Source organism: Mustela lutreola, chromosome 17, assembly GCF_030435805.1.
Source record: "Mustela lutreola isolate mMusLut2 chromosome 17, mMusLut2.pri, whole genome shotgun sequence".
Taxonomy (NCBI): Eukaryota; Metazoa; Chordata; class Mammalia; order Carnivora; family Mustelidae; genus Mustela; species Mustela lutreola.
Genome location: NC_081306.1, coordinates 2,504,445 through 2,529,419, shown reverse-complemented (window position 1 = coordinate 2,529,419; position 24,975 = coordinate 2,504,445). Strand labels below are relative to the sequence as shown.

The 24,975-nt window shown below is 54.5% G+C and overlaps 1 protein-coding gene across 3 annotated transcripts; it reads left to right on the top strand.

Moving 5' to 3' along the window:
* Nucleotides 1–2,914: 2,914 nt before the first annotated feature.
* Nucleotides 2,915–24,724, top strand: KDM8 (lysine demethylase 8). Of its 3 annotated transcripts, none has more exons than XM_059154850.1 (8): nt 2,915–3,063; nt 16,130–16,632; nt 18,233–18,399; nt 19,147–19,279; nt 20,898–20,942; nt 22,913–23,062; nt 23,849–23,941; nt 24,043–24,724. In XM_059154850.1, exons 2-8 carry the CDS (start codon nt 16,147–16,149, stop codon nt 24,205–24,207), a joined length of 1,239 nt encoding a protein of 412 aa, XP_059010833.1. In that variant the 5' UTR covers nt 2,915–3,063; nt 16,130–16,146; the 3' UTR covers nt 24,208–24,724. The 3 variants fall into 3 exon arrangements, with proteins under 3 accessions (XP_059010833.1, XP_059010835.1, XP_059010834.1); XM_059154851.1 differs by lacking the exon at nt 2,915–3,063 and adding an exon at nt 3,161–3,284; XM_059154852.1 differs by lacking the exon at nt 22,913–23,062.
* Nucleotides 24,725–24,975: the final 251 nt, after the last annotated feature.

The window sequence follows — 24,975 nt, the reverse complement described above, 5'->3', positions numbered from 1 at the left end:
TGCCCTCCTGCTCTTTTAAAACCATTTCAGGCTACTAGCTTGTTGCTGAGGTGGTAATGCCTAAGGAGAATGAAGGCACCCAAGGAAGGTTGGGTAAGTGACCACCAGCCTTAGGTCCTTCAGTGAATGGAAGATTCAGCACCAGGGGTGGGCGGGGGGGTAGGGCAGGGTTTCACACCACCTTTAAGCAACTGGAGTCAATTAAGTATCTCTTCTGTGGCCAAGCTGAACGTTGTTTTCCAGCTTAGAGTTTTGTTTGTGTGTGTTTTAAATAAATTTGGTGATTAAGCCACAAATGCTCCCAGCACATTTGGATATATTTAAATTACAGGCTGCTGATCAAACGGAGACAATTCACAAACACGGACATAAACGGTGCCTTTTGTTGGTTCCCAGCCTTCCCGCGGCACTCAAAGTGTTCTGTCAGCTTGACGGCCAATTCCGAGGCTGCCTGGTACGAGGGGAGGTGGGGGGAGGGGTGCGATTGGCGATGACACACCGGACGCCAAGCCCCACCGTGAAAGACCGTGATTCTTTTTTGAAAACATTTCATTGGTGCTTATAACTCATCTCAACAAGCCAGTTTTGAAAACACAAGTTGGCAAAAGTGATGTTTGTCTCTGCGTGGTGTCCCTACTCACTGGGACGGGCCAGAACCCCATTCCTGATCACTGTGGTAGAGAATCCGAGGGTCCTGTGTTCTCTTTGGACCCTTTGCTGTAGGGCCTGTTTGGGCTCCCAGAGGTCCAGTGTCCACCCTCCCATAGTCTCTGCCCACCCACTGTCTAACAAAGAATAAAAGAGGAAGGAGTAAGGGCAGACTTCCTTGTGAGCATGACTGCAAGCGGGGAGAGAAAAAGGTGACCATAAAGTCTGTGAGCATCTTCAGGGTTAGGCAAAAAGATTTTTTTTTTCTTTTATAGGCTGCGGAAAAGAATGAGGAAATGGCATGATAAGGTGGCCTTATCATGGGCTGGTAGTTCAGAGAACATTCTGCCCGGTTCTTAGTAGGGACTGTCTGCTCCCTCAGGCCTCTGGTGGGCCAAGGTTCAGGGGCTGGAGGAAGGAGAGAATTTAATCAAATTTGGTTAAGTAGCATTTTGCTCGGATTGATTACTAGGGACAAGCAGTTCACTAACCACTTATAAGGCAAAGAATGGGAATTTGGAGGGTCTGTGTCTGGCCTGGCCATAGGTAAACAGGGAGAGGCATCCATGAGTTTGCCCTAAGTCCCACGGAAAAGAGGGGTTCTTTGCAGCAAGTCATTTTCTGGAACACAAGAGGGTGTGTTCCAGAGGGGATTCCTTCAACCGTCACTGTTTTCTAGGCACACAGGTCTCAGGCAAACTTCAGCATTGTCCCCACTCAACGGGGGGTGATAATTATGATAATATTCTATGAGTTTAGTATTTTTTCCCAGATTTTAAAAATTAATTTTATTTATTTGAGAGAGAGAGAAAGAGAGAGAGCATGAGAACAGGAGGAGACACAGAGGCAGAGGGAGAGAGATGATCTCAGGTAGGCGGCGCACTGACTGCCAAGTCTGATGCGGGGCTCGATCTCACCACCCTGAGATCATGACCTGAGCTCAAAGAAATCAAGAGTCGGAAGAGTCAGATGCTCCACTGACTGAGCCACCCAGGTACCCCATGAGTTTAATATTTTAAAGCGCTTTGAAAGTACAGGTTTGTAGTAAATGCTCAATAAATATTTGTCAATCTCTCTTATCTGTGAGCTCTTCCAGGGCAGGGGCTGAGCTCACATGATGTTTACTTTAAGACTAACACACTAACACCAATCTGCTGAATGGGCTTTGAGCAAGCCCCAGTCTCCTCATCTATAAAACATATTAATCTCCACCTAACTGGGGTCTTAAGATAATCACAAAATACTGAGGAGTCTCAGGGCCCCAGAAAATGCCCAGCACGTCCCTAGCCAGCAGTGACAAAGACCCTCTCTTTGAACTAATGGTAGCAGGCTCTTCTGAATCCTTTTTCTGACTGGACCTTTGAGCGCTGTCCTTGGCTTGTGGAGCCCAGTTTTAGCAAGAATCCTCTCGGGCCAGTTCAGCAAAAACTCCCCACCTCTGATATCTGATCAAATGCCTTATTCTCTACCCCTGATACCTTACCAGTCTGGCCTGTGCAGTCGCTTTAGCAGGATTCCCCTTACCCCCGGTGCTTCCTCTTAGTAATGTCTGTGCACTGCCCTAGACCCTCCTCCTTGGCTATAAATCTGCGCTTGTCTTGGTTTTATTTGCAGTTGCGCCCCACTTCTCCCTATCACCAGCGCCCCCCACCCCGCCCGTGGCCGAGGTCTGTCGTCTGCTTTACCCCCTTTGACAGGTGTCGTGAGTTTTCCTTCCGTACCAAGAAATGAACTCGCTTCCCTTTCCTCCTCGGACTCCAGACCCAGTCCGAGCAGAACCTCCGACTGCCTCTGCTCCTCGCCTCGCAAGGCCCGGGTTCCTGGGAGCCGCAGGCAGCGCGCTCCAAACCCAGACCCTCAGGGATGCCCACAGCACTCGGGGTCGGGGCAGCGCGGGCCAGAGGGACTCCGGCCTCCCCACCGAGACCCCGGACCTTCCCACACGCACGGGCGGTGGATGCAGCACGTGGGGGTTCACATTTCGGATCTGTGACTTTCCCCAAACACAAGGATTTGGCCCCTTTATTCCGCTGGGCATTTGCTGGCCTCTCTGTAAACCGGGGGGGGGGGGGAGGATCGTCTGAACAGGACGGTCCGGATGAAACGGTGGGTGCGACGCCGACAAGCCCACGGAGCCCTCAGGGCGGGGGAAGTCGCCGGGGTCCCCCGGGGGGAGGAGAACCGGAGGGAAACGCCTCCAGCCGGCCGGTCTGCGGCCGCGGGGCGGGATGGGGCGGGGCCGCCGCATCGATCGCTCGGCGCTCGGCTAGCGCTCCGCGCCGAATCGGTGAGCCCCGAGGCATCGATGCGGCGGCAAGCCTGGCGGCCCGGAGGAGGCGGCCGGAGTGCTCCGACGGGACGGAACACGGCGTCGCCGGCCTCTGGGCGGCCGCACACCACCCGCCCTCGGAACCGGTGAGTCGGAGCGACTGCAGAGGACGGGCGGCTCCGGTTCTGCAGAACCGGAGGAGGGGACCGCGCAGGCGCTGTGCGGAAACCGGGGCGGGGGCGGGGGGCAGAGAGAGAGACGGCCTCGCGCGTGCGCCTTGGAAAGCCCGCGGCGGCCCTGCGCGCGAGAGACCGAGCCTGACGGCCTGGCGCGTGCGCTCTGGAACGACCCGTGGCCGCTCTCCAAGGTAGCCAAACGGGTGTGCGTGGGGCGGTGAAAACGGAGGGCGCATGCGGCCTGAGCGCGCCTCCGAGCCCCTGCCGGCGTGTCGGCCACGAGCCCGCTCGACTGTCGCCTGTCGTGTCGGTGTGGCGCATGCGTGAAGCCCGCGTAGGCGGTGTGGGCCTGCGCGGTTCTCCGCTCCCCGCCTCCCAGGGGTGCCGCCCTAGGGCGCCTGCGCGGTTGCCCCCCGCCCCCGCGGTGGGGTCCCGCGGAGCGCTCGGCAGCCCCGGGGTCGGCGGGGGGGGCGGGTGCTGGGGAGACCCGGGACGGCGCGGCCCGCAGGGTGCCAGACGGACTCTTGCGCGGGGAATAAGGCGTTCCAGGCGTCCCCAGGCCTCCCTAGGAAGCGCTTGGGCTTTGCACCGCTTGCGGGGAGCAGAGCCGCGGGAAAGCTGGAGAGATTTCAACACTAACGGCGCAGACTGTTCCCAGAAGGCTGGTTCGGGGGTTCTGTCCCGGAGGGCACCCGGGCCAGGCTTCGCATGACCAGCCTGCCGCTCTTGGGGCAGCCCGAGACCTTGGTGGGGGCCCTTGGGGCGGGGAGTGCAGCAGTTGGATGAGGCCCACCTGACCCCTTCTGCGAATCCTGCTGAGATTCTTTTTTTTAAAAAATTAATTTTAAGATTTTATTTATTTATTTGACAGATCACAAGTAGGCAGACAGTCAGCAGAGAGGTGGGGGGAGCAGGCTCCCCGCTGAGCAGAGAGCCCGATGCGGGGCTCGATCCCAGGACCCTGAGATCATGACCTGAGCCGAAGGCAGAGGCTTCACCCACGGAGCCCCCCAGGCGCCCTTCCCGGTGAAATTCTTAAACCATTTCTTCCAGCCAGTTTAAAGACTATCCTGGGAGCTGCCTTAGGTTTTTAAAGATAAGAGAATTCTAGGATGACGATGATGGGTTCCTAGCAGGCTTTCTTTTGTAAACCCCAGAACCCAGTTGGGCTGTTCACTAAGGAAACACTAGTTTTCTTCCCTAATGTGCGCTGGGTGGGTGGTGAATTTAGGAAGTCAGGACCAGAGTCCGTGCAGGCTGTCTTAAATAGCCTATACTTGGCTCCTCTTTGTGCGTGTGTGTGTGTGCGTGCACGCGTGTGTCTTTAAAGATTTTATTCATTTATTTGACAGAGACACAGCGAGAGAGGGAGCCCAAGCAGGGGGAGTGGGAGAGGGAAAAGCAGGCTTCCTGTGGAGCAGTGAGCCCCATGCAGGGCTCCATCCCAGGACCACCTGAGCCGAAGGCAGATGCTTAACAGCTGAGCCACGCAGGTGCCCCTCCTTTGTGTTTAATACCACCAATAGGAAGCTTTTCTTGAAGTCAGCATTAGGTTGATTTACAAAGCCCGGATCGAAGCCACTCAGAGAGGTTAGTTTCTGTAGCCTTTATGGGAGCCCCATGCCAAGATTAGCCTTTTGTGCATCAATAAAAAGGCCCTGTTGATGCCAAGACACAGTCCACTGAGAAGCTATTCTCTGCAGGATGTACCTTACCTTCCCCTGAAATGCACTAGTACATTGGTGCTCTGAAAGCACCTGGGCGCCTGGGGGGCTCAGCCGTTGAGTGTCTACCTTTGGCTCAGGTCATGATCCCGGGGTCCTGGGATCGAGCCCCACATCAGGCTCTCTGCTCAGTGGGGAGCCTGCTTCTCCCTTTCCCACTCCTGCTTGTGTCTGTTTCCTTGTCAAATAAATAAATTTAAAAAAAATTTTTTTTTTTAAAGTCAGGGCACAAGAGCACTTGATCTGACAACCTGCACCGTCACTTCCTTCCCCCCCAAAAAAGGCTTCTGTGACCAACAAAAGGTCTCTAGGCGGATACCGTGGAGTTCTAGGAGACCGACTTGAATGTGGTGATACAGGGCCCCTCAGGCTTTTTCAGGATGAGGGTGACCAGTGGTCTCAGTTGGCCTGGAATGACCCTAACTTCTGATTTGTCCAGTCCTAACTATTAACTATTTAGATAAGAAATACTGAAATGTACATATGTATGAAAGAAAGCTACTAACAGCCATCCGGGTACGTAGCTTGTGTAAAATGAAATTCTCGCTTACACAAATGAGAGCTCCAAGCAATGAAAAACAACATTGGAGGAAATGCTAAGAATACAAAATTTTACAAGAGAAAAATGGATCCCAAGCCCCCGCCCCCAAAAGGGGGTGGCGACAGGGTCTTCTATATAGCCTCCTGGTTTGTTAGAAATATTGTATAGTTAACTTACCATCACTGACCTCCGGACGGCCGTTTCTCCCATCTCTGCTTAGGCCTTTTCATTTCCTGTGGAACCCTGGGAGTCCGACCGGAAGACCGGTCTACAGCGCCGCTCGGAAGGACTTGCGCGCCGTTTATTTTTTATTCCCTCCTCTGGAAAGCTGTTGAGTATTACCTTTTATAAAAGGCAGTTCAGTGAGGAACTCTGGGAAGCCAGTCGATAAGGCCGGGTCTCAAGGCGACTCTGGCTGATGAATAGAAATACCAAGAAGCCCCCCCCCCCCGTTTTTTTTTTTTTTGCCAGACCAGTACATGGGGGTGCTAGCAGGCTGATTTGTAAAGCCAGGACTTGAGGCCACTTAGAAAGGAGTTTCATGTAGCCTGTAACGGACCTTCATCTTCAGTAGAGGGCCAGAGCGAGTGGCTGGTTGGGTGCAGGCCCCTGCGTGCAGCCCACGTGCGGCCACCTGCTCTGTCAGGTGCAGACAGTCAGCAAGAAGGTGCTTGGCCAGCCAGCGCAGGCCCGCTTCTCCTGTGACTCCACCTGGTAATGGGAGCTAACGGGAGGGTTCCTTGGTAGAACATACCCTGGTTCCTGGTTTTCCGGAGACACCGGGGGAAATCAATTGGTTTGTAAAACTAACACAAAGCCTGGGTTTCACCTGGTCCCCAGATGAGGGCCCGATGTGTAAGGAAGCCGCTTACTGAAACCCTTGAGAGCCTGCCCCATGTAGTACCTACCGCGTGGCCCCTCCCCCGGAGGCTGTTTGCTTTGGGAACTGTTTAAAAGGCAAAGGTTGGGGGCACCTGGGCGGCTCAGTCCTTGGGCCTCTGCCCTCAGCTCATATCCTGATCCCAGGGTCCTGGGATCCAGCCCATGTCCGGCTCCCCGCTTGGCGGGAGCCTGCTTCTCCCTCTCCCTTTCCCCTGCACGTGTTCACGCTCTCGCTCTGTCTCTCTTTCAAATAAGTAAAATCTTTTTTAAAAATTAAAAAAAAAAAAAAATAAACAGCAAAGGTTCTGAGAAGCTGTAAGATTAAGATTGCTGCAAGATTGCTCAGATAACGACCAGCCTGCTTCCTCCCCGTGCATCGCTGCTTCGTGCTGCCAACAGACAGTCTTCTGGGAGGCTAGTGGGTTTTGGTTTGTTATTTTTTTTTTTTTGGTTGTTTTTTATTTTCTAAGATTTTTAAGCAATTTTAAGATTTATTTTAAAATTGTATTAGTGTTCCAGGATTCGTTGTTTATGCACCACACCCAGTGCTCCACGCAATACGAGCCCTCCTAACTCCCTCTCCTCCTCCGCTCCCGAACCCTCAGTTTGAGAGTCCACAGTCTCTCATGGTTCGTCTCCCCCTCCGGTTTCCCCCAATTCACTTTTCCCTTCTTTCTCCTAGTGTCCTCCATGTTATTCCTTGTGCTCCACAAATAAGTGAAACAATATAACTGACTTTCTCTTCTTCACTTACTACACAAGGCATAATCTCCACCAGCCCCGTCCATGTTGCTACAAAAGTTGGGTGTTGGGACGCCTGGGTGGCTCAGTTGGTTGGGCAGCTGCCTTCGGCTCAGGTCATGATCCCAGCGTCCTGGGATCGAGTCCCATATCAGGCTCCTTGCTCCGCAGGGAGCCTGCTTCTCCGTCTGACTCTGCCTTCCACTCTGTCTGCCTGTGCTCGCTCTCACTCACTCTCTCTGACAAATAAATAAAAATCTTTAAAAAAAAAAAAAAAAAAAAAAAAGTTGGGTGTTCATCCTTTCTGATGGAGGCATCATACTCCATTGTATATATGGGCCACATCTTCCTTATCCATTCGTCTGTTGATGGGCATCTTGGCTCTTTCCACAGTTTGGCGACTGTGGCCATTGCTGCTGTGAACATTGGGGTACAGATGGCCCTTCTATTCCCTACCTCTGTATCTTTGGGGTAAATACTCAGTAGTGCAATTGCAGGGTCATAGAGTAGCTCTACTTTCAGTTTCTTAAGGAATCTCCACACTGTTTTCCAGTGTGGCTGCACCAACTTGCATTCCCACCAACAGTGGAAGAGGGTTGGTTCCCCTTTCTCCACATCTTCTCCAACACACGTTGTTTCCTGTCTTGTTAATTTTGACCACTCTAATTGGTGTAAGGTGGTAACTCAGCGTGGTTTTGATTTGAATCTCCCTGGTACCTAGTGATGATGAACATTTTTTTCATGTGTCTGTGAGCCATTTGTATGTCTTCTTTGGAGAAGTGTCTGTTCATGTCTTCTGCCCATTTTTTTTTACATGATTATCTGTTGTTTTGATACTGAGTTTGAGGAGTTCTTTATAGATCTTGGATACCAGCCCTTTGTCTGTACTGTCATTTGTGAATATCTTCTCCCATTCCGTGGGTTGCCTCTTTGTTTTGTTGCCTGTTTCCTTTGCTGTGCAGAAGCTTTTTGTCTTGATGAAGTCCCAAAAGTTCATTTTCTCTTTTGTTTCCTTTGCCTTTGGAGACCTACTTTGAAAGAAGTTGCTGTGGCTGATGTCAAAGAAGTTACTGCCTATGTTCTCCTCTAGGATTTTGATAGATTCCTGCCTCATGTTGAGGTCTTTTATCCATTTCGAGTTTATCTTTGTGTATGGTGTAAGAGAATGGTCAAGTTTCATTCTTCTACACATAGCTGTCCAATTTTCCGAGCACCATTTATTGAAGAGACTGCCTTTTTTCCACCAGATATTTTTTCCTGCTTTGTCGAAGATTCTTTGACCATAGAGTTGAGGGTCCATCTCTGGGCTCTCTACTCTGTTCTACTGGTCTATGTGTCTGTCTTTGTGCCAGTACCATGCTTTCTCGGTGATCCAGCTTTGTAGTAAAGCTTGAAGTCAGGCAACGTGATGCCTTCAGCTTTGTTTTTCTTTTTCAACATTTCCTTAGCAATTCGGGGTCTCTTCTGGTTCCATACAAATTTTAGGATTGTTTGTTCCAGCACTTTGAAAAAGGCCAGTGGAATTTTTATTGGGATGGCATTGAAAGTATAGATTGCCCTAGGCAATATAGACATTTTAACAATTTATTCTTCCGATCCGTGAGCATAGAAAGCTTTTCCATCTTTTTGTGTCTTCTTCAGTTTCTTTCATGAGTGTTCTGTAGTTCCTCGAGTACAGATCATTTACGTCTTTGGTTAAGTTTATTCCCAGGTATCTTATGGTGCTTGGTGCTATAGTAAATGGAATCACTTTTCTAATTTCCCCTTCTGTATTTTCATTGTTAGTGTATAAGAAAGCCACTGATTTCTGTGCATTGATTTTGTATCCTGCCACGTTACTGAATTGCTGTGTGAGTTCTAGTAGTTTGAGGGTGGAGTCCTTTGGGTTTTCCATATAAAGTATCATGTCATTTGTGAAGAGAGAGAGTTTGGCTTCTTCTTTGCCAGTCTGAATACTTTTATTTCTCTTTGTTGTGTGATTGCTGTTGCTAGGACTTCTAATACTATGTTGAACAACAGAGCTGAGAGTGGGCATCCTTGTCTTGTTCCTGATTTCAAAGGGAAGGCTGTCAGCTTTTCCACATTGAGGATGATACTCACTGTGGGTTTTTCATAGATGGAGTATATGAAGCTGAGGAATGTTCCCTCTGTCCCTATACTTGAAGAGTTTTAATCAGGAATGGATGCTGAATTTTGTCAAATGCTTTTTCTGCATCAATTGAGAGGACCATGTGGTTCTTCTCTTTTCTCTTATTGATTTGTTCTATCACATTGATTGATTTGCGAATGTTGAACCACCCTTGCAGCCCAGGGATAAATCCCACTTGGTCATGGTGGATAATTTTTTTTTTTTAAGATTTTATTTATTTATTTGACAGACAGAGATCACAAGTAGACAGAGAGGCAGGCAGAGAGAGAGAGGAAGGGAAGCAGGCTCCCCGCTGAGCAGAGAGCCCGATACAGGGGGATCATGACCTGAGCCGAAGACAGAGGCTTTAACCCACTGAGCCACCCAGGCACCCGGTGGATAATCTTTTTAATGTACTGTTGGATCTTATTAGGATCTTGCTGAGAATCTTGGCATCCATATTCATATTGGTCTGAAATTCTCCTTTTGGGTGGGGTCTTTGCCTGGTTTGGGGATCAAGGTAATGCTGGCTTGATCTTGACTCTACTCATAGAGTCTGGAAGTTTTCCTTCTGTTTCTATTTTTTGAAACAGCTTTAGAAGAATGGGTATTATTTCTTCTTTGGATGTTTGTAGAATTGCCCCGGGAATCCTGGATTCTTGTTTTTTGGGAGGTTTTTGATCATTGCTTCAGTCTCATTACAGATATTGGTCTCTTCAGGTTATCAATTTCTTCCTGGTTCAGTCTTGAATAGGTCTTGATAGGTTTCCGGGAATGCATCCATTTCTTCTAGGTTGCTTAACTTGTCAGCATAAAACTGTTGATAATAATTTCTGATAATTGTTTCTGTTTCCTTGATTTAGTCGTGATCTCTCCCCTTTCATTCATAATTTTATTAGTTTGGGTCCTGTCTCTTTTCTTTTGGATTAGTTCGGCCAGTGGTTTATTGATCTTATTAATTCTTTCAAAGAACCAGCTTCTAGTTTCATTGACATGTTCGATTGTAGCTCTAGTTTCTCATTGATCTCTACTATCATCTTGATTATTTCCCTTCTTGCACAAGGGGTTGGCTTAGTTTGTTGTTGATTTTTCCAGTTCTTAAAGGTGTAAAGAGAGCTGGTGTTTTCAGGATTTTTCAGTTTTTTTTGAGTGAGGCTTGAGTGGCTATGTATGTCCCCCTTAGGATCATCTTTGCCATATATTATAGGTTTTGGACTGAAGTGTCTTCATTCTCATTGTTTTCCATGAATCGTTTAGGTTCTCCTTTGATTTCCTGCTTGACCCGAACATTCTTGAGCAGGATGGTCTTTAGCTTCCATGTATTTGAATTCCTTCCAATCTTTTTCTTGTGATTGACCTCCAGTTCCTAAGCATTGTGGTCTGAGAATATGCAGGGAATAATCTCAGTCCTTTGGTATCGGTTGAGCCCTGATTTGTGACCCAGTATGTGGTCTCTTCTGGAGAAGGTTCCATGTGTGCTCAAGAAGGAGTATTCTGTTGTTTTAAGGTGGGACGTTCTGTATTTACCTATGAGGTCCATCTGGTCCAATGTGTCATTCAAAGCTCTTGTTTTCTTTTTTCTTTTCTTTTCTTTTTTTAAAGATTTTATTTATTTATTTCACTTTCAGCCTAGATGTGTCTTTAGGTTCCAAACGTGTCTCTTACAGGCAGCATAATATGGGGCTTCTCGTGGCCCCCTTCCCGTTCTGTTTATCCTCCGAGTGCTCCCCCTCCACTGTATCTCTCCATTGATGATTTTCTGCCCCCCGCAGAGATCCAGCAGTGTATAATCTTATATCTTAGGCTGATTTCATGGATGTTCAGAGTGTACTGGTAGATATGTAGCTCAATTCAGGGGACCGGTTGAAACAGGGTCTCCTACCTCTCCGCCATCTTGCCCCCTCCATTAATTTTACGATTTTTAAGTAATCTCTATATCCAGCGTGGGGCTCAGACTCACAAGCCTGAGATCAAGAGTCCCACACTCTACTGACTGAGCCAGCCAGGCGCCCCAGGGAGGCTAGTGTTACTAAAGCTACTTTATGTGGCCAAGAGGAGACTGTCCCATGTGGGCCCTCTCCCAGAAGGCTATTTGACATGGCCGTCTCCAGGAGGCCCTCTCCAAGGCTGGTTTGCAGTGCAACACAGGGGCTGCCTGAGGAGGCTGATTTCTGGAGACTGAACACAAGCCTTGGGAAGCCTGTCTGCGAAGCAGTGCTCGAGGCCACGTGTAGAGGCTTGCTTTATAAGGCCCCCCTCAGCCTCACAAAGGGCTTCTGTTTGGGAAGGTCACCCTGAGAAGTCAGTCAGCAAAGTCCGTAATCTGCATCCCAGGGAACCAGTTGGGAAGCCATTTTTCTAAGGCCACTAAGAGACCAGTTTACAAAGCTGGTGCATAAGGCCCTAGTGGAAACCATTTTTATAGTAAGGCAAATAAGTGGTCTTCTGGGAGGCTTTTTTATAGACCTTTGTGAGAAGCCAGGATATGAAGTCTCTGAGGTCTTTTGGATCCTCGAGACTTCTTGAGGTCGCTTCTTAAGATACTGAGTCACTCTGACCGGGATGAGCCATGAAGCCACCCTGCAAGGCCGGCTGATGGGCTCACATGCATTTTTGTGGGCGGGTCGTGGGTAAGGCCATGCCGGAAGGCTGGACTGTGAAGCCCTCCCAAGAGTTTGAAATCTCTGCATGCTCTCTTCCCAGCCAAGTGCTTTGGTTAAGTCATTCAACTTCTCTGCTTTAGCTTCCTGAGCTGTGAAGTGGGGATGATGATACTGTCTTCGGGTTTCTGTAAGAATTAAGTGCCTAGGGCATCCGGGGCTTATAGCCAGTACTTTGTATGTTCTCGGCATCCTGGGGCCAGTGTGAGATTTGGTGAGATTATCTCACAGTACTGTCAGTATTCTACTGCTGTTACTCATGAGCTGGGGAGAAATGAGCTAACCTGGAGCCCAGAGATAGGGTTGGGGCTGTCCCTCTTCAGTTCCCTGTCTGCTGCTGACTTCTTCATGCACGGCGCTAAAGGAAGCCATGCTTTTTCCTTCCGTTCTGTTCTGTGAGTTACAGTTGAGCCCCAGCGTGTCAGGGAAATCCGGACCGGGGTGTTTATTAGTTATTTACTGCTGTATAACAAATCACCATAAACTTAGTTGCTTAAAACAATGTGTATTTATCAGTGTCTTTGGGTCGAGAGTCTGGGTGTGTCGTAGACGGGTCCTCTGCGTCAGGATCTCAAAGGCTCCGATTATGGTGTCGGTCAGGACGACGTCCTTATCGGAAGGTTCAGCTGGACAAGGATCTAAACCCCTGTGGTTGTCAGAACAATTCAGTTCCGAGGGCCTCGCTTCCTAGCTTGCTGTTGGCTCTAGGCCCCATCGTCCGTTTGCCACGTGGGTGTCTCCAGCATGGCCGCTTGCGTCCCCAACGCACACACGCCGGGAAGGCAGCAGGGAGAGTCTGCTAGCCGCAGAAGTCACAGTCTCGGTATCCTGAGCCAGCGGGCATCCCATCGCCTTTGCCGTCTTAGGCCAAAAGAAAAAAAAAGGAGCCCCACATACCAAGCTTGCACACCTGCTGGTTAGAAGCAAGTCGTGATGGTTTTCTATTGCTGCCACGACAAATTACTTCAGACTGGGTGGCTTACGGTTCTCTGCGTTAGAGGTTCAACACGGACTGACAAGGCTAAAATCAAGGACTCGACAGGGCAGTATTCCTTTTTGGGAAGCTCCAGGGGAGAATCCATTTCCTTGCCTTGTCCAGCTTCTAGAGGCTTCCACACCCCTCAGTTTCTGACCCCCCCCCCCATCTTCAAAGCCAGCAACACTGCGTCTCTCTGACCCTTCTGCAGTCCTCTCTCCCTCTGGCTCAGACTTTAGCCAGGAAAGATTCTTCCAAGAGCTCCTGTTTTAGGTTGGGCCCAACCATATCATCCAAGATGGCCTTCCCATCTCAACGTCCCTGTTCCTGATGGCATTTGCAAAGGCCGTTATTCTGTCTACTCGGTGGTCGGTCCTGCCCGTGCTCAGGAGGAGGGAGTTGGAGAAGGGTGGTAGTAACAGGAGACAAGGACCACTGGGGAGCTGTGGCTCTCTCCCCGTCACTGGATAGGAGGCACCTAATCCAGTTTCGTCACAGGCAAGTTTTCTTTCTGGCCTCCACCACCCACCAGGGGATGCTGGGTGACGGGCCTTGTGTGGGCCAGGTAGGGTTCTTTGTTAACCAAACCAGCCAACCCGGGCTGCCATAAGGAAGAAGACGTTTCTCAGAGGGCCCCAGTGGGACCACAGAACGAAAGGAAAGCTGGAAAGCTGCCCTTGGAAAAGAACAGGAAGGCAAGTGGCCGTGTGATCTAGGAACCGGGGACAATCTGTGACAAACGGGGTCCCTGGCAAGAACTGTCTGGTCCAGAACAGCCCGTGGGAGACAGCAAAGTGCCAACTGTCTCCACTCTAGCTGATCACAATGCAAGTCATTTTCGGCTGAGGAGGCCTTCCAGTGTGGGTCCATATGCCTGGTGGGGTGGCTCCTGCGGCTCTGTCATCCCCCTGGGCCTCAGAGTCCTGCCCTTCCAGCCGGTGGGTAGGGAAAGCATGGAGAACGCTCCAGGAGGTGTGTGCGGGCCAGCCCTGGGAGTGGCTCTGTCACGGACGTTCCCGCTAGCTACCACTTGGTGGCATGGTCCCATCTCATTGTGGGGGAGACCTGGAGATGTCGTCTGTGTGCCCAGGACGAACAAGGACTGGATCCTGGCGAGCTTGAAGCGAGGACGTTTTTGTAAATAAAGTTTTATTTGAACGCGGCCATGCCCGTCCGTTTACATACTGTACATGCTGCATGGGCAGGGCAGTGACACGGTGACTGTCCCGCCTGCCAGGCCGGAAAGGTGGACTCTCTGGCCTTCTACGGAAAGAGTATTGAGCCCCAGTGTAGAGCAGTCTCTGCAGAAAGAACAATGGTCCCTGTTTCTTGGTATCCACGGAGATGGGGACGTAATGGCTGTGAGCCTTACCTCGTGTGTCGTAGCGGAGGTGGACAGGGATTGCGAGCAGTTCGGAATCCGGGACGACCTCCTCGCGTGTTGTACTTCTGCACGTCTGCATTCGGCCGGCCTGCCATCTGCAGATAATGCCACCGAAGGCACCAACTGTGATGTTTTTCCTTTCTCTGTGGGTTTTATATATTTCCACGTCTCTCCCTGAGACGTTGAGATGTTCCTTCGGGAGTCTTCACTGAGTCCCTGCTGGGAGCCAGACTCCGGGAAATGAGACCTGTTCCTGCCCTGGAGAAGCCCCCCAGCTAGCACGGCAGAGACGGCCATGTAGGCTGGTATCCGGAGTCCATATGGGAGACGCACGGTTAAAGAAAGTCAAGAGCTGCTCCAACACAAGATGCTGTCAGAGGGCACTGGCGGGCTTCCCATACGGGGTCGTTGAGGATGGACCTCAAAAGTCGGATGGCAGTTTGCCAGAGAGGCGGGGTGTCTGAGGCATTCCAGACAAGGACAGTATGTGATCCTCTCTGAGCAAACATTTATCTGGCACCCACGGCAAGCCTGGTCCTGTGCCAGGTCCACAATGTAGCCGTGGCCCCAGACAGACGAGGGCCATGCCCGTAGAGTTTTTGCCCAGCCGAGGAGGCCACCGACCCACGACCCGTGCGATGCCGTCACAAGGACGCGTGCAGGAACCTAGAAGGAAGAAGTCTGCGCGGCCTCTCTGTCTTTGGAAAATGACTTCAGATAATTTATTACTTTTTTTTAATCCTATTTATTTATTTTAAGACTTTATTTATTTATCTGACATAGAGAGAGATCACAAGTAGGCAGAGAGGCAGGCAGAGAGAGAGGAGGAAGCAGGCTCCTCGCTGAGCAGAGAGCCCGATGCGGGACTCGATCCCAGGACCCTGAGATCATGACCTGAGCCGAAGGCAGAGGCTTAACCCCTTGAGCCACCCAGGCGCCCCTTTTATCCCGTTTTGATTTAATTATTAATTGATTTTTTTCATCACGATACGTGCACTGCTCAATCCCCGTCCCCTATTTCACCCATCCCTCCCTCGGTGCCCCTCTGGGAACCATCAGTTTGTTTTCTAGAGTTCAGAGTCCAGAGTCAAGAGTTTCTCAGCTTCTCTCTGTCTCTCGGCTCGTTTGTTTTGTTTCTTAAATATCACAGGAGTGAGATCATCTGAGAGTTGTCTTTCAACTATGGTTGAATAATATTCTAACACACACACACACACACACACACACACACACACTCACATCACATCTTCATCCGTTCATCTATCGGTGGACACGTGGGCTGCTTCCATGGTTCATCTGTTATAAAAATGCTGCAGTAACCCCAGGGTACACGTATCCCTTTGAATTAGTGTTTTTTTGTATTTTGGGGGGTTAGATACCCAGGAATGCGGTTGCTGGGTGGTAGGGTCGTTCTATTTCTAATTTTTGGAGGAACCTCCGTATTCTTTTCCCCGGTGGCTGTACCAGCTCGCATTCCCACCAGCATGAGACTGGGAGACGGTTCCTCGCTCCCCCTCCTCGCCCGCACCTGTTTCTTGTGTTGTTGATTTTAGCCGTTCTCACGGTTGGAGGCGAAATCTCACTGTGGTTTCCGATTTGCCTTTCCCCGGTGAGGCGGGCTATTGAGCATCTTTCCATGTGTCTGCTGGCCATCTGGACGTCTTCTTTTGGGGAGCTGACTGTTCGTGTCTTCTGCCCATTTTGTAGTTGGATAATTTGTTTTTTGAGTGTTGAGTTGTGTCGGTTCCTTATATATTTTGAATACTAACCCTTTATCGGGTACGTCATTTGGAACTATCTTCTGCCATTCAGTGGGTTGCGTTTTAATATATATTTTTAAATTCTCAGTGTTTGACGCCTTGGCCACTGGATGTCATCACAGATCAAGCTTCCCCCCACCCATGTGATTTTATGAAAACCTACAAATGTACGTGTTTAGGTGTGCAACGTGCTGTTTTGCCTTAATTGTTCTCTCTCCCCCCCCACCTTCGTGAGGCTAGGCTGGCAGAGGGGCCCCATGGCTGAAGACAACCGAGAGCCCCTGGCCGGAGCCAGCGCTCTCCGGGAAGCCCTCCGGGCACTCCTGCCCCCCACGAAAGAGGAGCTGGTGCCGGAGCTCGGGGCGAAGGTGGAGCCTGGCGTGGCGCGGCTGCTGCGGGAGGCCGCCGAGCTGTTCTGCGGGGGCCGCCGGAGCGAGTGTCTGCAGGCCAGCGAGGCGGTCCTGGACTACTCCTGGGAGAAGCTCAACACAGGCCCCTGGCAGGACGTGCACAAGGACTGGCGCCGCGTCTACGCCTTCGGCTGCCTGCTCAAGGCCACGTGTCTGTGCGATGAGCCCGGGAACGCCCCCGCGGTGGCAGAGGCCCTCAGAGTCTGCGACATGGGGCTGCTGATGGGGGCGGCCATCCACGGGGACGTCCTCCTGAAGGTTGCCGCCGTCCTCCAGGCGCACCTCCGCTCAGGAAAGAGGCCCGGCGCAGCCCAGGAGCAGCCCAGCACGAAGGTATCCGGGTGGGGTTGTCGCCCGCCACACCTCGCGCGCCCCCACAGCCCGGTTTTTTCTAGAAGGGAGGAGTCGGCTGTCCCCAGGGCCGAGGCCTGGCAGCATGCCGACCTCTGGCAGGGAAGAGCATCTCTGTGGATTTAGAGATGGAACAGCATGGTCTGCTTTCTCGGTTTTCCCCCCCACGTTCGCAAAAGCAGTGCCATTTCAGGAGAGACGGAGGGGAAGCTCTGTGGTCCCCGAGAGCAGCAGCTCGAAGGGCTCGTGGGGGCCAGCCTGCAGACAGCTGTAGCCCACACCTTCCAGACTGTTCTCGGTCAGCTCGCTGAAGCATCACCCACTTTCCGGGCTGCCTCGCTCTCGGGGCTGCCGAATCGGGGCGAGCTGCTGCCTCCAGCTGCCTCCGGGTTCCGTGGCTGGTCGGTCCCACCCTTGAGGTCCTGGCGTGGGTGGTTCCTGGTATTTGGGGGTGCGAGGAACACGGCGCAGAGCCGAGGGTGGTGGCAGACGGCATTCAGGCTCCGGCGCTGGGTGCAGCCCTGACCCGTGGGCGTGTGTGTTCGCCAGGAGGAAATGGGTCGGTGATGCAGGCGTGTGGGAACACAGTCCACCTCACCTGTGGGTTAAAAAGGATTAAAAAAAAAGGCAAGAACAGGGAGGGAGCCAATTTTGGCTGTGAAATCCTCAGAGGAGGTTTTCCGTGATTCCCGGTGCTGCCGAGGACGCCAGGGGGCCATGGGCATGGTGTCGGTTGACCTTTCTGGGGGCAGGGCAGACCTGCCTGTGTCCTTGGACCTGCCCTTCCCTCTCCCATGCCAAGTCTGTCCTGGGGAGCATGAAGGTGGGCCCCGTCCCCAAGGTGGTGCTCCTGGGCAGCGCTGGGCGGTGTGTGCAGCTGAGGGGCACGGGACGCTCCAGAAGGGCCCACTGTCCTGGAGCCCGGGTTCTAGGAGGCTGCAGACGGGCGTCTTGTCTCCCGTGGTGAGACAGGTGCGCAGGCAGCGCCGCTCACACTGACAAGGGCAGGTGTGACGACCAAAGCGAGGGTGTACAGGCCGAGAACCAGGCCAACGGGAGGCCTGCGGGGTGATCCTGGGCACCCCACCTGGGAGGTCTCCTCTCTGAGTAACATGACAGATGGGGAAACTGAGGCTGGAGAGAGTGACTTGCTCGGGGCACCCAGCTGGCCGGTGGCTGAGGAAGTTCTGGCGCAGCCACTCCCACGGCCTCGCCGGGCCAGAGACCTGCTTTAGACTCATCTCGGCGTGTTCCTGCCAGGGCAGTGGAACCTGGGCCAGGAGCATGTGGTCACGGGAAAGGGTCCTTGGACACCAGACAGCGTTTGGGATGGTGACTTTCCCTCTCGCGGAGATTCAGTGAAAGCCGTGCGTTCCTTTTCTGATCGAACGGACACTTGAGCTGGCCAAGGGAAAAGTCTAGGTGTTGCCAGAATGAGCAGGAGGAGGCGCAGGGACCGTGCCCACCCCCGATGCTGCTGTCCTCAGTGACAGGGAAGCTATCCCGCTGGGGACGTGGATGTCCAGCGCCTGTAGCGTTAACGTCTCTGCGCTTGTTTCCACTGTGTTTGGATTTTAAACAGAAAGCGAGGAACACTGGGGTTTCGGTTCCAGATGTGGCGTCCGAGAGACCGGTGCCCCGGCTTCGCTGTCCGTCCCTCCAGCAGTTCAGGAAGCAGTTTCTGGCTCCCGGGAGGCCCGTGATCCTGGAAGGCGTGGTGGACCAGTGGCCGTGCATGACCAAGTGGAGGTGAGTGGCTCTGCCCGTCGGCAGCACCCACTGCACCTGCGTGCCTCCCTGCGTCCGAGGGACGTGCAGCCTCACATGCAGGTCCCGACCATCCACTGGGCAGTGGCCGGCGTGCTACGGCTGCGAGAAGGAGCCGGGGCTTCCGAGGGGGGGGATCGGGTCCGCTGTCTCCCGTGGGTCCTGGAGGAAGTAGTTCCCCCCACGGCTCTGTGAAGAGTTGTGGCCTCAAATGTTCATGATGAGTTTTACCACGGACCAGCCACCCGGTGGGCACGCGCCGTGTTTTCTCTCTGTCTTCCCTGGTTCCCGTCGTGGGGGACAGGCACGGCCACCACCCCAGCTTACAGGCACAGTGAATAAATAACTTCCTGGAGGTCCCCGGCCGGTGACGGGCAGGGCCAGGCCCCCGCCAGCTCAGACGCCAGCGTCCCCGCCGTGCTGTCTGCTGTTTGCTCAGAGGTCTCTCGGCTCAGAGACCGGGGAAGCAGAGAGAGAACTAGGGGGCTGTGGGCCAGCAGGGCGGTAGAACCGCCCAGCAAGAACCTTGGTAAACCAGCCTCCCCAGATCTCTCTGCAAAGCCACCTGGCGCTGGTGGGCACGTCACCCCACGTGTTGGTGCCCGAGTGCCCCCCGCCTGTGAAGAGGGGGTCACCGCAGTCTCTCCCTGTAGGGTGGACACCAGAGGCGGCCAGCATGGCCACGTGCCCAGCAGGTCTTAGGCAAAGCCACACGTATCTGTCTCCTAGTCTGGAGTATCTCCAGGAAATTGCCGGCTGTCGAACTGTCCCAGTGGAAGTCGGTTCCAGGTACACGGACGAAGACTGGTCGCAGACTCTCATGACGGTCAACGAGTTCATCAGCAAATACCTCCGGGATGAGGTACGCCGTCGTGCCTCCTCGCCGCAGCGCTGCCCAGGTGTCCCGGCGCTGCAGGACGAGGATTTGGAGGGGCTGGTGGGGGGCCAGAGCCGCACGCTGACTCATTTCAGGTCCTTTTTCCCCCTGGTACAATTCAGTGGTGGTTTGTTGTGTTTTTTTTTTTTTTTTAATTGTCTTTGTAAGATTTTGCAACCATCGCCACGAATTCCAGAACATTCTCATCACTCCCCCAAGAGATGGTGTGGCCATGAGCGTCACTTCCTCTTCCGCCCTCCCCGCTCCGCAGACAACCGCTAACCTGCCTTGTGTTTCCGTGGATTTCCCAGTGCTAGACTTGGCGTAGAAGCGGACTTGGACAGCATGTGGCCTTCTGTGTCTGGCCGCTGTCAGCTCCGCACTCTTAGGGTTCCCTGCTGTGGCTGTCCCGGGCTGCGGACACACCACACTCGATCGCCAGCTGGTGGCCGTTCCGGTGGCCTGCACTGGCTGGTGTGAAACTCGCCACTGGGCACGTTCCCGTCCAGGTTCTGTGCCCTCGTCTGTTTTCGATCCTCTCGGGTGTGTCCCAGATGCGGAACTGCTGAGTCACACGTGACTCTGTGACCATTTTGAGGAACTGCCAGACGATTTCCAAAAGCAGGTCTATTGTGTTATCGTATGACGTTGTTCCCAGTGAGGGCCGGGCGTGGCCTCCCCTCCCTGAGGCCCGGGTGTGACTTTTGGAGTCGTCAGGAGGAGGAGGGAGTGAGGGAGAGGGGGGAGCACGGGGTCTCGAGGGGTCTAGAGTGGGCCTCGCGTGATGGGAGCCTCTGAGCCCCCGAGACCCGGGCCGGCTGCGCTCTGGCTGCGGCTGGGGGGAGCCGGGCCAGCCTCAGTGACCCTGCCAGAGCCCACCCACCCCCCGAGAGGGCCTTGTGGGGCCCGGTGTGTAAGGCAGCGATCTCTGCGTCCGTCTCATGGTGGGATGTTCACAGAACGCTCGTCTCCCGGAGTGCGGCCGGGAAGTGGCTACTCAGTTGTGCTGGGAAGACAGTCTGTGGTTAATTTTGGGAAAATAAGTGGGCAGACGTATTAGAATTTAAAATACACACAGTCCTTGACTCAGTTGTTCTATTTTGGGGAGGACATATAAGCACCAGGACCAGAATGTTGGGCTGTTGGCGGAAAGGCTAAGGAACCTGACCGCCTGGCACCGGGGAGCTGGGATTAACGACACGTCCCGCCTGCGAAGTGTTTGTCAGAATAAAATCCAGACTCACCTGAGCAGCTGCTCGTGGGGTCGACATTAAATGGAGCAAACATTTCAAAGTAATAATAGGATATGATTCCATTTTTATTTATAAAAGAAATCCTCAGCGGGGAGAAGGCAGCAGAGCCCGGGGCCCGTCCCTACAGAGGCGGCCCCAGATCCCGAGCCTCCCCAAGGCCCAGCCCTGCCTGCGAGGGGCACAGAGGGGGCCCAGTGGGGACAGGACGCGGCGGAGGGCTGTGGCCAGCTGGTGGCCCGCGGCTGGGGTGCGCCGGCCCCAGGAGCCGGCGGGACAGCAGCCCCCGAGGCTGCTGCTTACGACTCACCAGGCTTTTTCCGTGTCCCTCCCGGTTTCCTCCTGCGGATCAGTCGAGCGACGTCGGGTACCTCGCGCAGCACCAGCTCTTTGACCAGGTAAGGCTGAGCCCACGCTCCGCTGCCCTCGGCCCCGACATCTCCCACCTCCCTGCCTGGGCTTCAAGCCCGGACGGCAGGAAAGGCTCTAGCAGCCTCGTGGGCCACCTACGGGGGTGGCATCCACGTCCCCCTCACCGGCGGGCAGCAGTAGTGAGCAGGAAGCTGGCCGTGCTGACCCCAGGGCCACAAGCCTGTGGGGCCGGGGAGGAGGGAGGGGGGAGGCCATGGTGACGGAAGGAGGGGCCCCATCCGGTAGAGCCAGGAGTCGGAGCACGTGTGGCCGGACCCGGAGGAAGGGTCCTAGGCAGCCCGGTGCGGGCGGCAGGCTCTGACCTGAACCAGAAAGAGCAGGTCGCTGCTGTCCTTGACTGTGGGTTTTCTCGGGGGTGGCGGCGGGGAACCCCGGCACGTCCTTTTACCCCGTCTCTGTTGTCTGCCCACGAGGCCGTCTCCCCACGGCCGGGCCGGCACACTCCCGGCAGGGGCCGGGTTCGGTTCCTCTGGGTCCCCAGCCCTGCTTGGCCCGACTGAAGACCCTTAGGACAGGGTGGCCGAAGGCTGTACGTGGAGGGGGTTTCGGGCTGGGGTGGAGGAAGAGTTGGTGCACCCAGGCCGGAGGCAGGAGGACGTTGCAGGGAGAGGCCCCTGCGCAGCGAGGCTCAGGGGCGCAATCCGGAGCGGGCCCCACAGTGCCGGGTGCGTCCGCCGGCCCGGGAGGTGCATTCAGAAGAGCAGAGCTCGAAGGCGAAGAGGGAGGCTGGGCCTCCACGTGGGCGAGCCCTGAAGGCCGGACCAAGAACTCGGATTTATCTGCAAGGCAGCAGGGAGCCCCACAATTAGGTTTCGGAGCAGGAGGGTCCGAGGAAGAGGAGGCTTTGTGCGGAGATCCATCAGGAGAGCCGGGTGGCGGTGAGGGAGGGAGCCCGGAGGCAGAAGTCCTGTGCCGGCTCCTCCCTCATGGTCAGCCTGAAGAAGGGAGCGTCCCACGGCGGCCCCAGCGGCGGCCGTCGGCGCCCCGGGAGGATGCCGGCTCGGTCCCAGCCCCACCCTGGTGCCCCGTGAGGAGGGGCGCTCACGAGGGGGTGGTGGGACCCCAGGGGCTGCCTGAGCGGATTCCACACTGCCTGAAAGCCCCTCTTGTCGGCAGGTCGGGGATGGCGGTCCGCCTTGTATCGAACAACTTCTGTGTAGTGTCTGGGTTTTGCTCTTTGATGATTTGTGTAGCTACGTACCGGGATCCTCCTGTTTCCTCGTCACCTTGTGCGAGCTCTCCGCAGTAAGCCGCACGGACGGCAGTGCGGGAGTTTCTCCCTGTGTTGGCCTTTGTATTCGTCAACGTGTTCAAAATGCACACGGGGTGACTGCTTTCTCCTTAGTCCATTTTGGAAAAATCTCCCTTTCCGGAGATTTGATAAATACGCAACCCCACTTTCTGGTTTTTCCTTCATTTGATTTTTCAAAAACGTGGCACTTGGCAGAACGTGGCGAGCTGGTGTATTTTTAGGAGCAGAACAGTTTTATCAAGTTTTCGAAAAAGAAACGAAGGTAAAACGCACATGACAGGGAGACAAATCTGGAAATACAATTATCTACAAGTCCTTCCTAAGGATTATATATTGATTTTTCTTTCTTTTATAAAAAATGGTATTTATTTGAGAGAGAGAATGAGCTCGCTTAGGGGGAGGAGCGGAGGGAGACGGACGGGCGGAGAGCCCAGCGCGGCCCGATCTCCTGAGACCACAGCCCGAGCCGAAAGCAAGAGTCAGAGGCTCAACCGACTGAGCCAGGCGGGTGCCCCCGTATGTTTGCGTTCTCAGTTGGTTTTGGAGTTTCCCCAAAGTAACAGGCAGACGCGGTCCTCTTGTCACCTGAAGGGGCAGTGTGTGTCCCGTGAGATGGTCCGTTGACTTCGGGGCTGGTGCGTCCCTGACCAGGGCTCGGCCCCCACGTGTGCTCTGACCCCCCAGATCCCGGAGCTGAAGCGGGACATCAGTATTCCCGACTACTGCTGCCTGGGCGACGAGGAGGAGGACCGGATCACCATTAATGCCTGGTTTGGTCCCCGGGGAACGGTGTCCCCCCTTCATCAGGACCCTCAGCAGAACTTCCTGGTCCAGGTGGGAGTCGCTCCAGAGCGTCGGCCTGGGGTCTCCCCCGGCCCAGCCCTGCGTGGCCTGGTCCCGTTATCCATGTTTAAACACCAGAGACCGGTGTAGACAAAAGTGAAAACAGAGAGGGGGTGCCAGGCTCCCGGTGGGGCCCTCCCTCCGGCGGGGGCTGCTTCCAGGTGTGGTTCTGGGACCAACAGCCCCTGGGATCGGGCAGAGCAGGGCCGGGGAGCCCTATCGGGACAGAGCAAGTGCCCTCACGGTCCTCTGCCCCCCCCCCCACGACCCCCGCCCCGCCTGCCGTCCATCAGAACCAGGCTCGTCTCTCCTGCCAGCACCTCTCCGATGAGCCGCTGGATGATGATGCCCTGAGACCCAGACAGGGAGCGGGTGTGTTTACTGCAAGGGAAGGGGCACCTGTTGTAAAACCACCTTTTTTTGTAGGCAGAGAGGTTTAACAGACGAGAACATTTTTCTAGCCCGGAGGCACTAGAATGGCTGAGAGCTGGGGCCCCAGACCCACTGCTTGGCGTGAACGCCAGCCCTGTCACCTGTCAGCTCGGTGACCTTGGGCTGCTCGGCTAGCCTCCCTGGTTATTGATCCGTAATATATTTGGAGGCTAAACCTATGGCTGGCCTGGAACAGGGGCAGGGGTGGGGCAGTCTGGGTGCAGGGAACAGCGCGTGGAAGGGCACAGGTGTAGGAGGCTGGTGTGTTCAGGGGCCTGCGGTCAGTGGGGGGGGCAGCTGTGACACTCAGGGCAGCAGCAGAGTGACCAGTGACTGTCTCCCCAGGTGATCGGCAGGAAGTACATCCGGCTGTATTCCCCACAGGAGTCAGAGGCTTTATACCCACACGAGACGCACCTTCTTCATAACACGAGCCAGGTGGGTGCTCGGAGGCTCCACGTGTATCGCTGCAGGTCCTCCCCGCCCCCCAACTGCCCCTCCCCGGAGACCAGGCAGGTGACAGGTCGGGTTTTCTTCAGGTTGACGTGGAGAATCCCGACCTGGAAAGGTTTCCCAGGTTTGCCGAGGCCCCGTTCCTGTCCTGCGTCCTGTCTCCCGGAGAGGTCCTGTTTATCCCGGTTCGGTACTGGCATTACGTGCGGGCTCTGGACTTGAGCTTCTCGGTCAGCTTCTGGTGGTCGTAGCCAGGGTCTGAGGATCTGAGACACATTCCCCGCTCTACCCCTGGTCCGGCGCTGGCTCCCGGCATCTACAGACCAGCCAGACCCGGCCTGTGCCGGAGCCTTCACTGGAGACCCCTCTGGGCACTGGACAGACACAGGGTGAGGGCGTGGCAAGGCGCAGGCTCCAGGCCAGCGAGCAGCAGAGGCCGGGGGGCGAGACCCCAGAAGGACGTTCCAGGCCAACACTCCACCTGGACACCCTGGGCATCATGCAGCCTGAGGTGCTGGGGCCACGGGCTGGCTGTGTGCACAGCTATAGAGGGTGGGCTCTGGGGTCAGCTGCCTGGACTGAGACCCCGCCCCCAGCTTCCCTGCTGTGGAAGAGTTGGGGTACTTCACCGTGCGTCTCCATGTGGAAAATAGGGCAGCTCGAGCACCTGCCACGGAGAGTTCGAGAGACGGTGCACGGACAGAGCCCGGGCGGGTCCGTGAGCATTAGCTGCTGTCTGAGCTTAATAATTACTGTGCTTGCCACCAACTTGTTTGTCATGTTTGGCCTGACAGGACAGCCCCAGCCCACAGACTCTTGAGGGGGCGCTGGGCCCGGTCAGGGCTCAGCCCAGCCCTGCTGGCCGTGGTGGCAGGGAGTCTGGGGAGGTTTCTGTTGTCCCTGTGTGCGCCCGGCCTGACCCACGGCCTGACCCACGGCCGTGGCCATCTCCTAGCCTGCATTTTCAATTGCGCCCCCTGCCGGCAGCCAGTCCCCACGTCATGAAACCCCCCTCCGTG

What these genes read in the sequence shown, in the direction of transcription:
- KDM8 (XM_059154850.1), top strand. Translation starts at nt 16,147, where the DNA reads ATGGCTGAAGACAACCGAGAGCCCCTGGCCGGAGCCAGCGCTCTCCGG. An exon ending in GCAAATACCTCCGGGATGAG is followed by an intron (nt 19,280 to 20,897) that starts GTACGCCGTCGT and finishes CCTGCGGATCAG; the next exon opens with TCGAGCGACGTCGGGTACCT. An exon ending in TTCTTCATAACACGAGCCAG is followed by an intron (nt 23,942 to 24,042) that starts GTGGGTGCTCGG and finishes GGTTTTCTTCAG; the next exon opens with GTTGACGTGGAGAATCCCGA.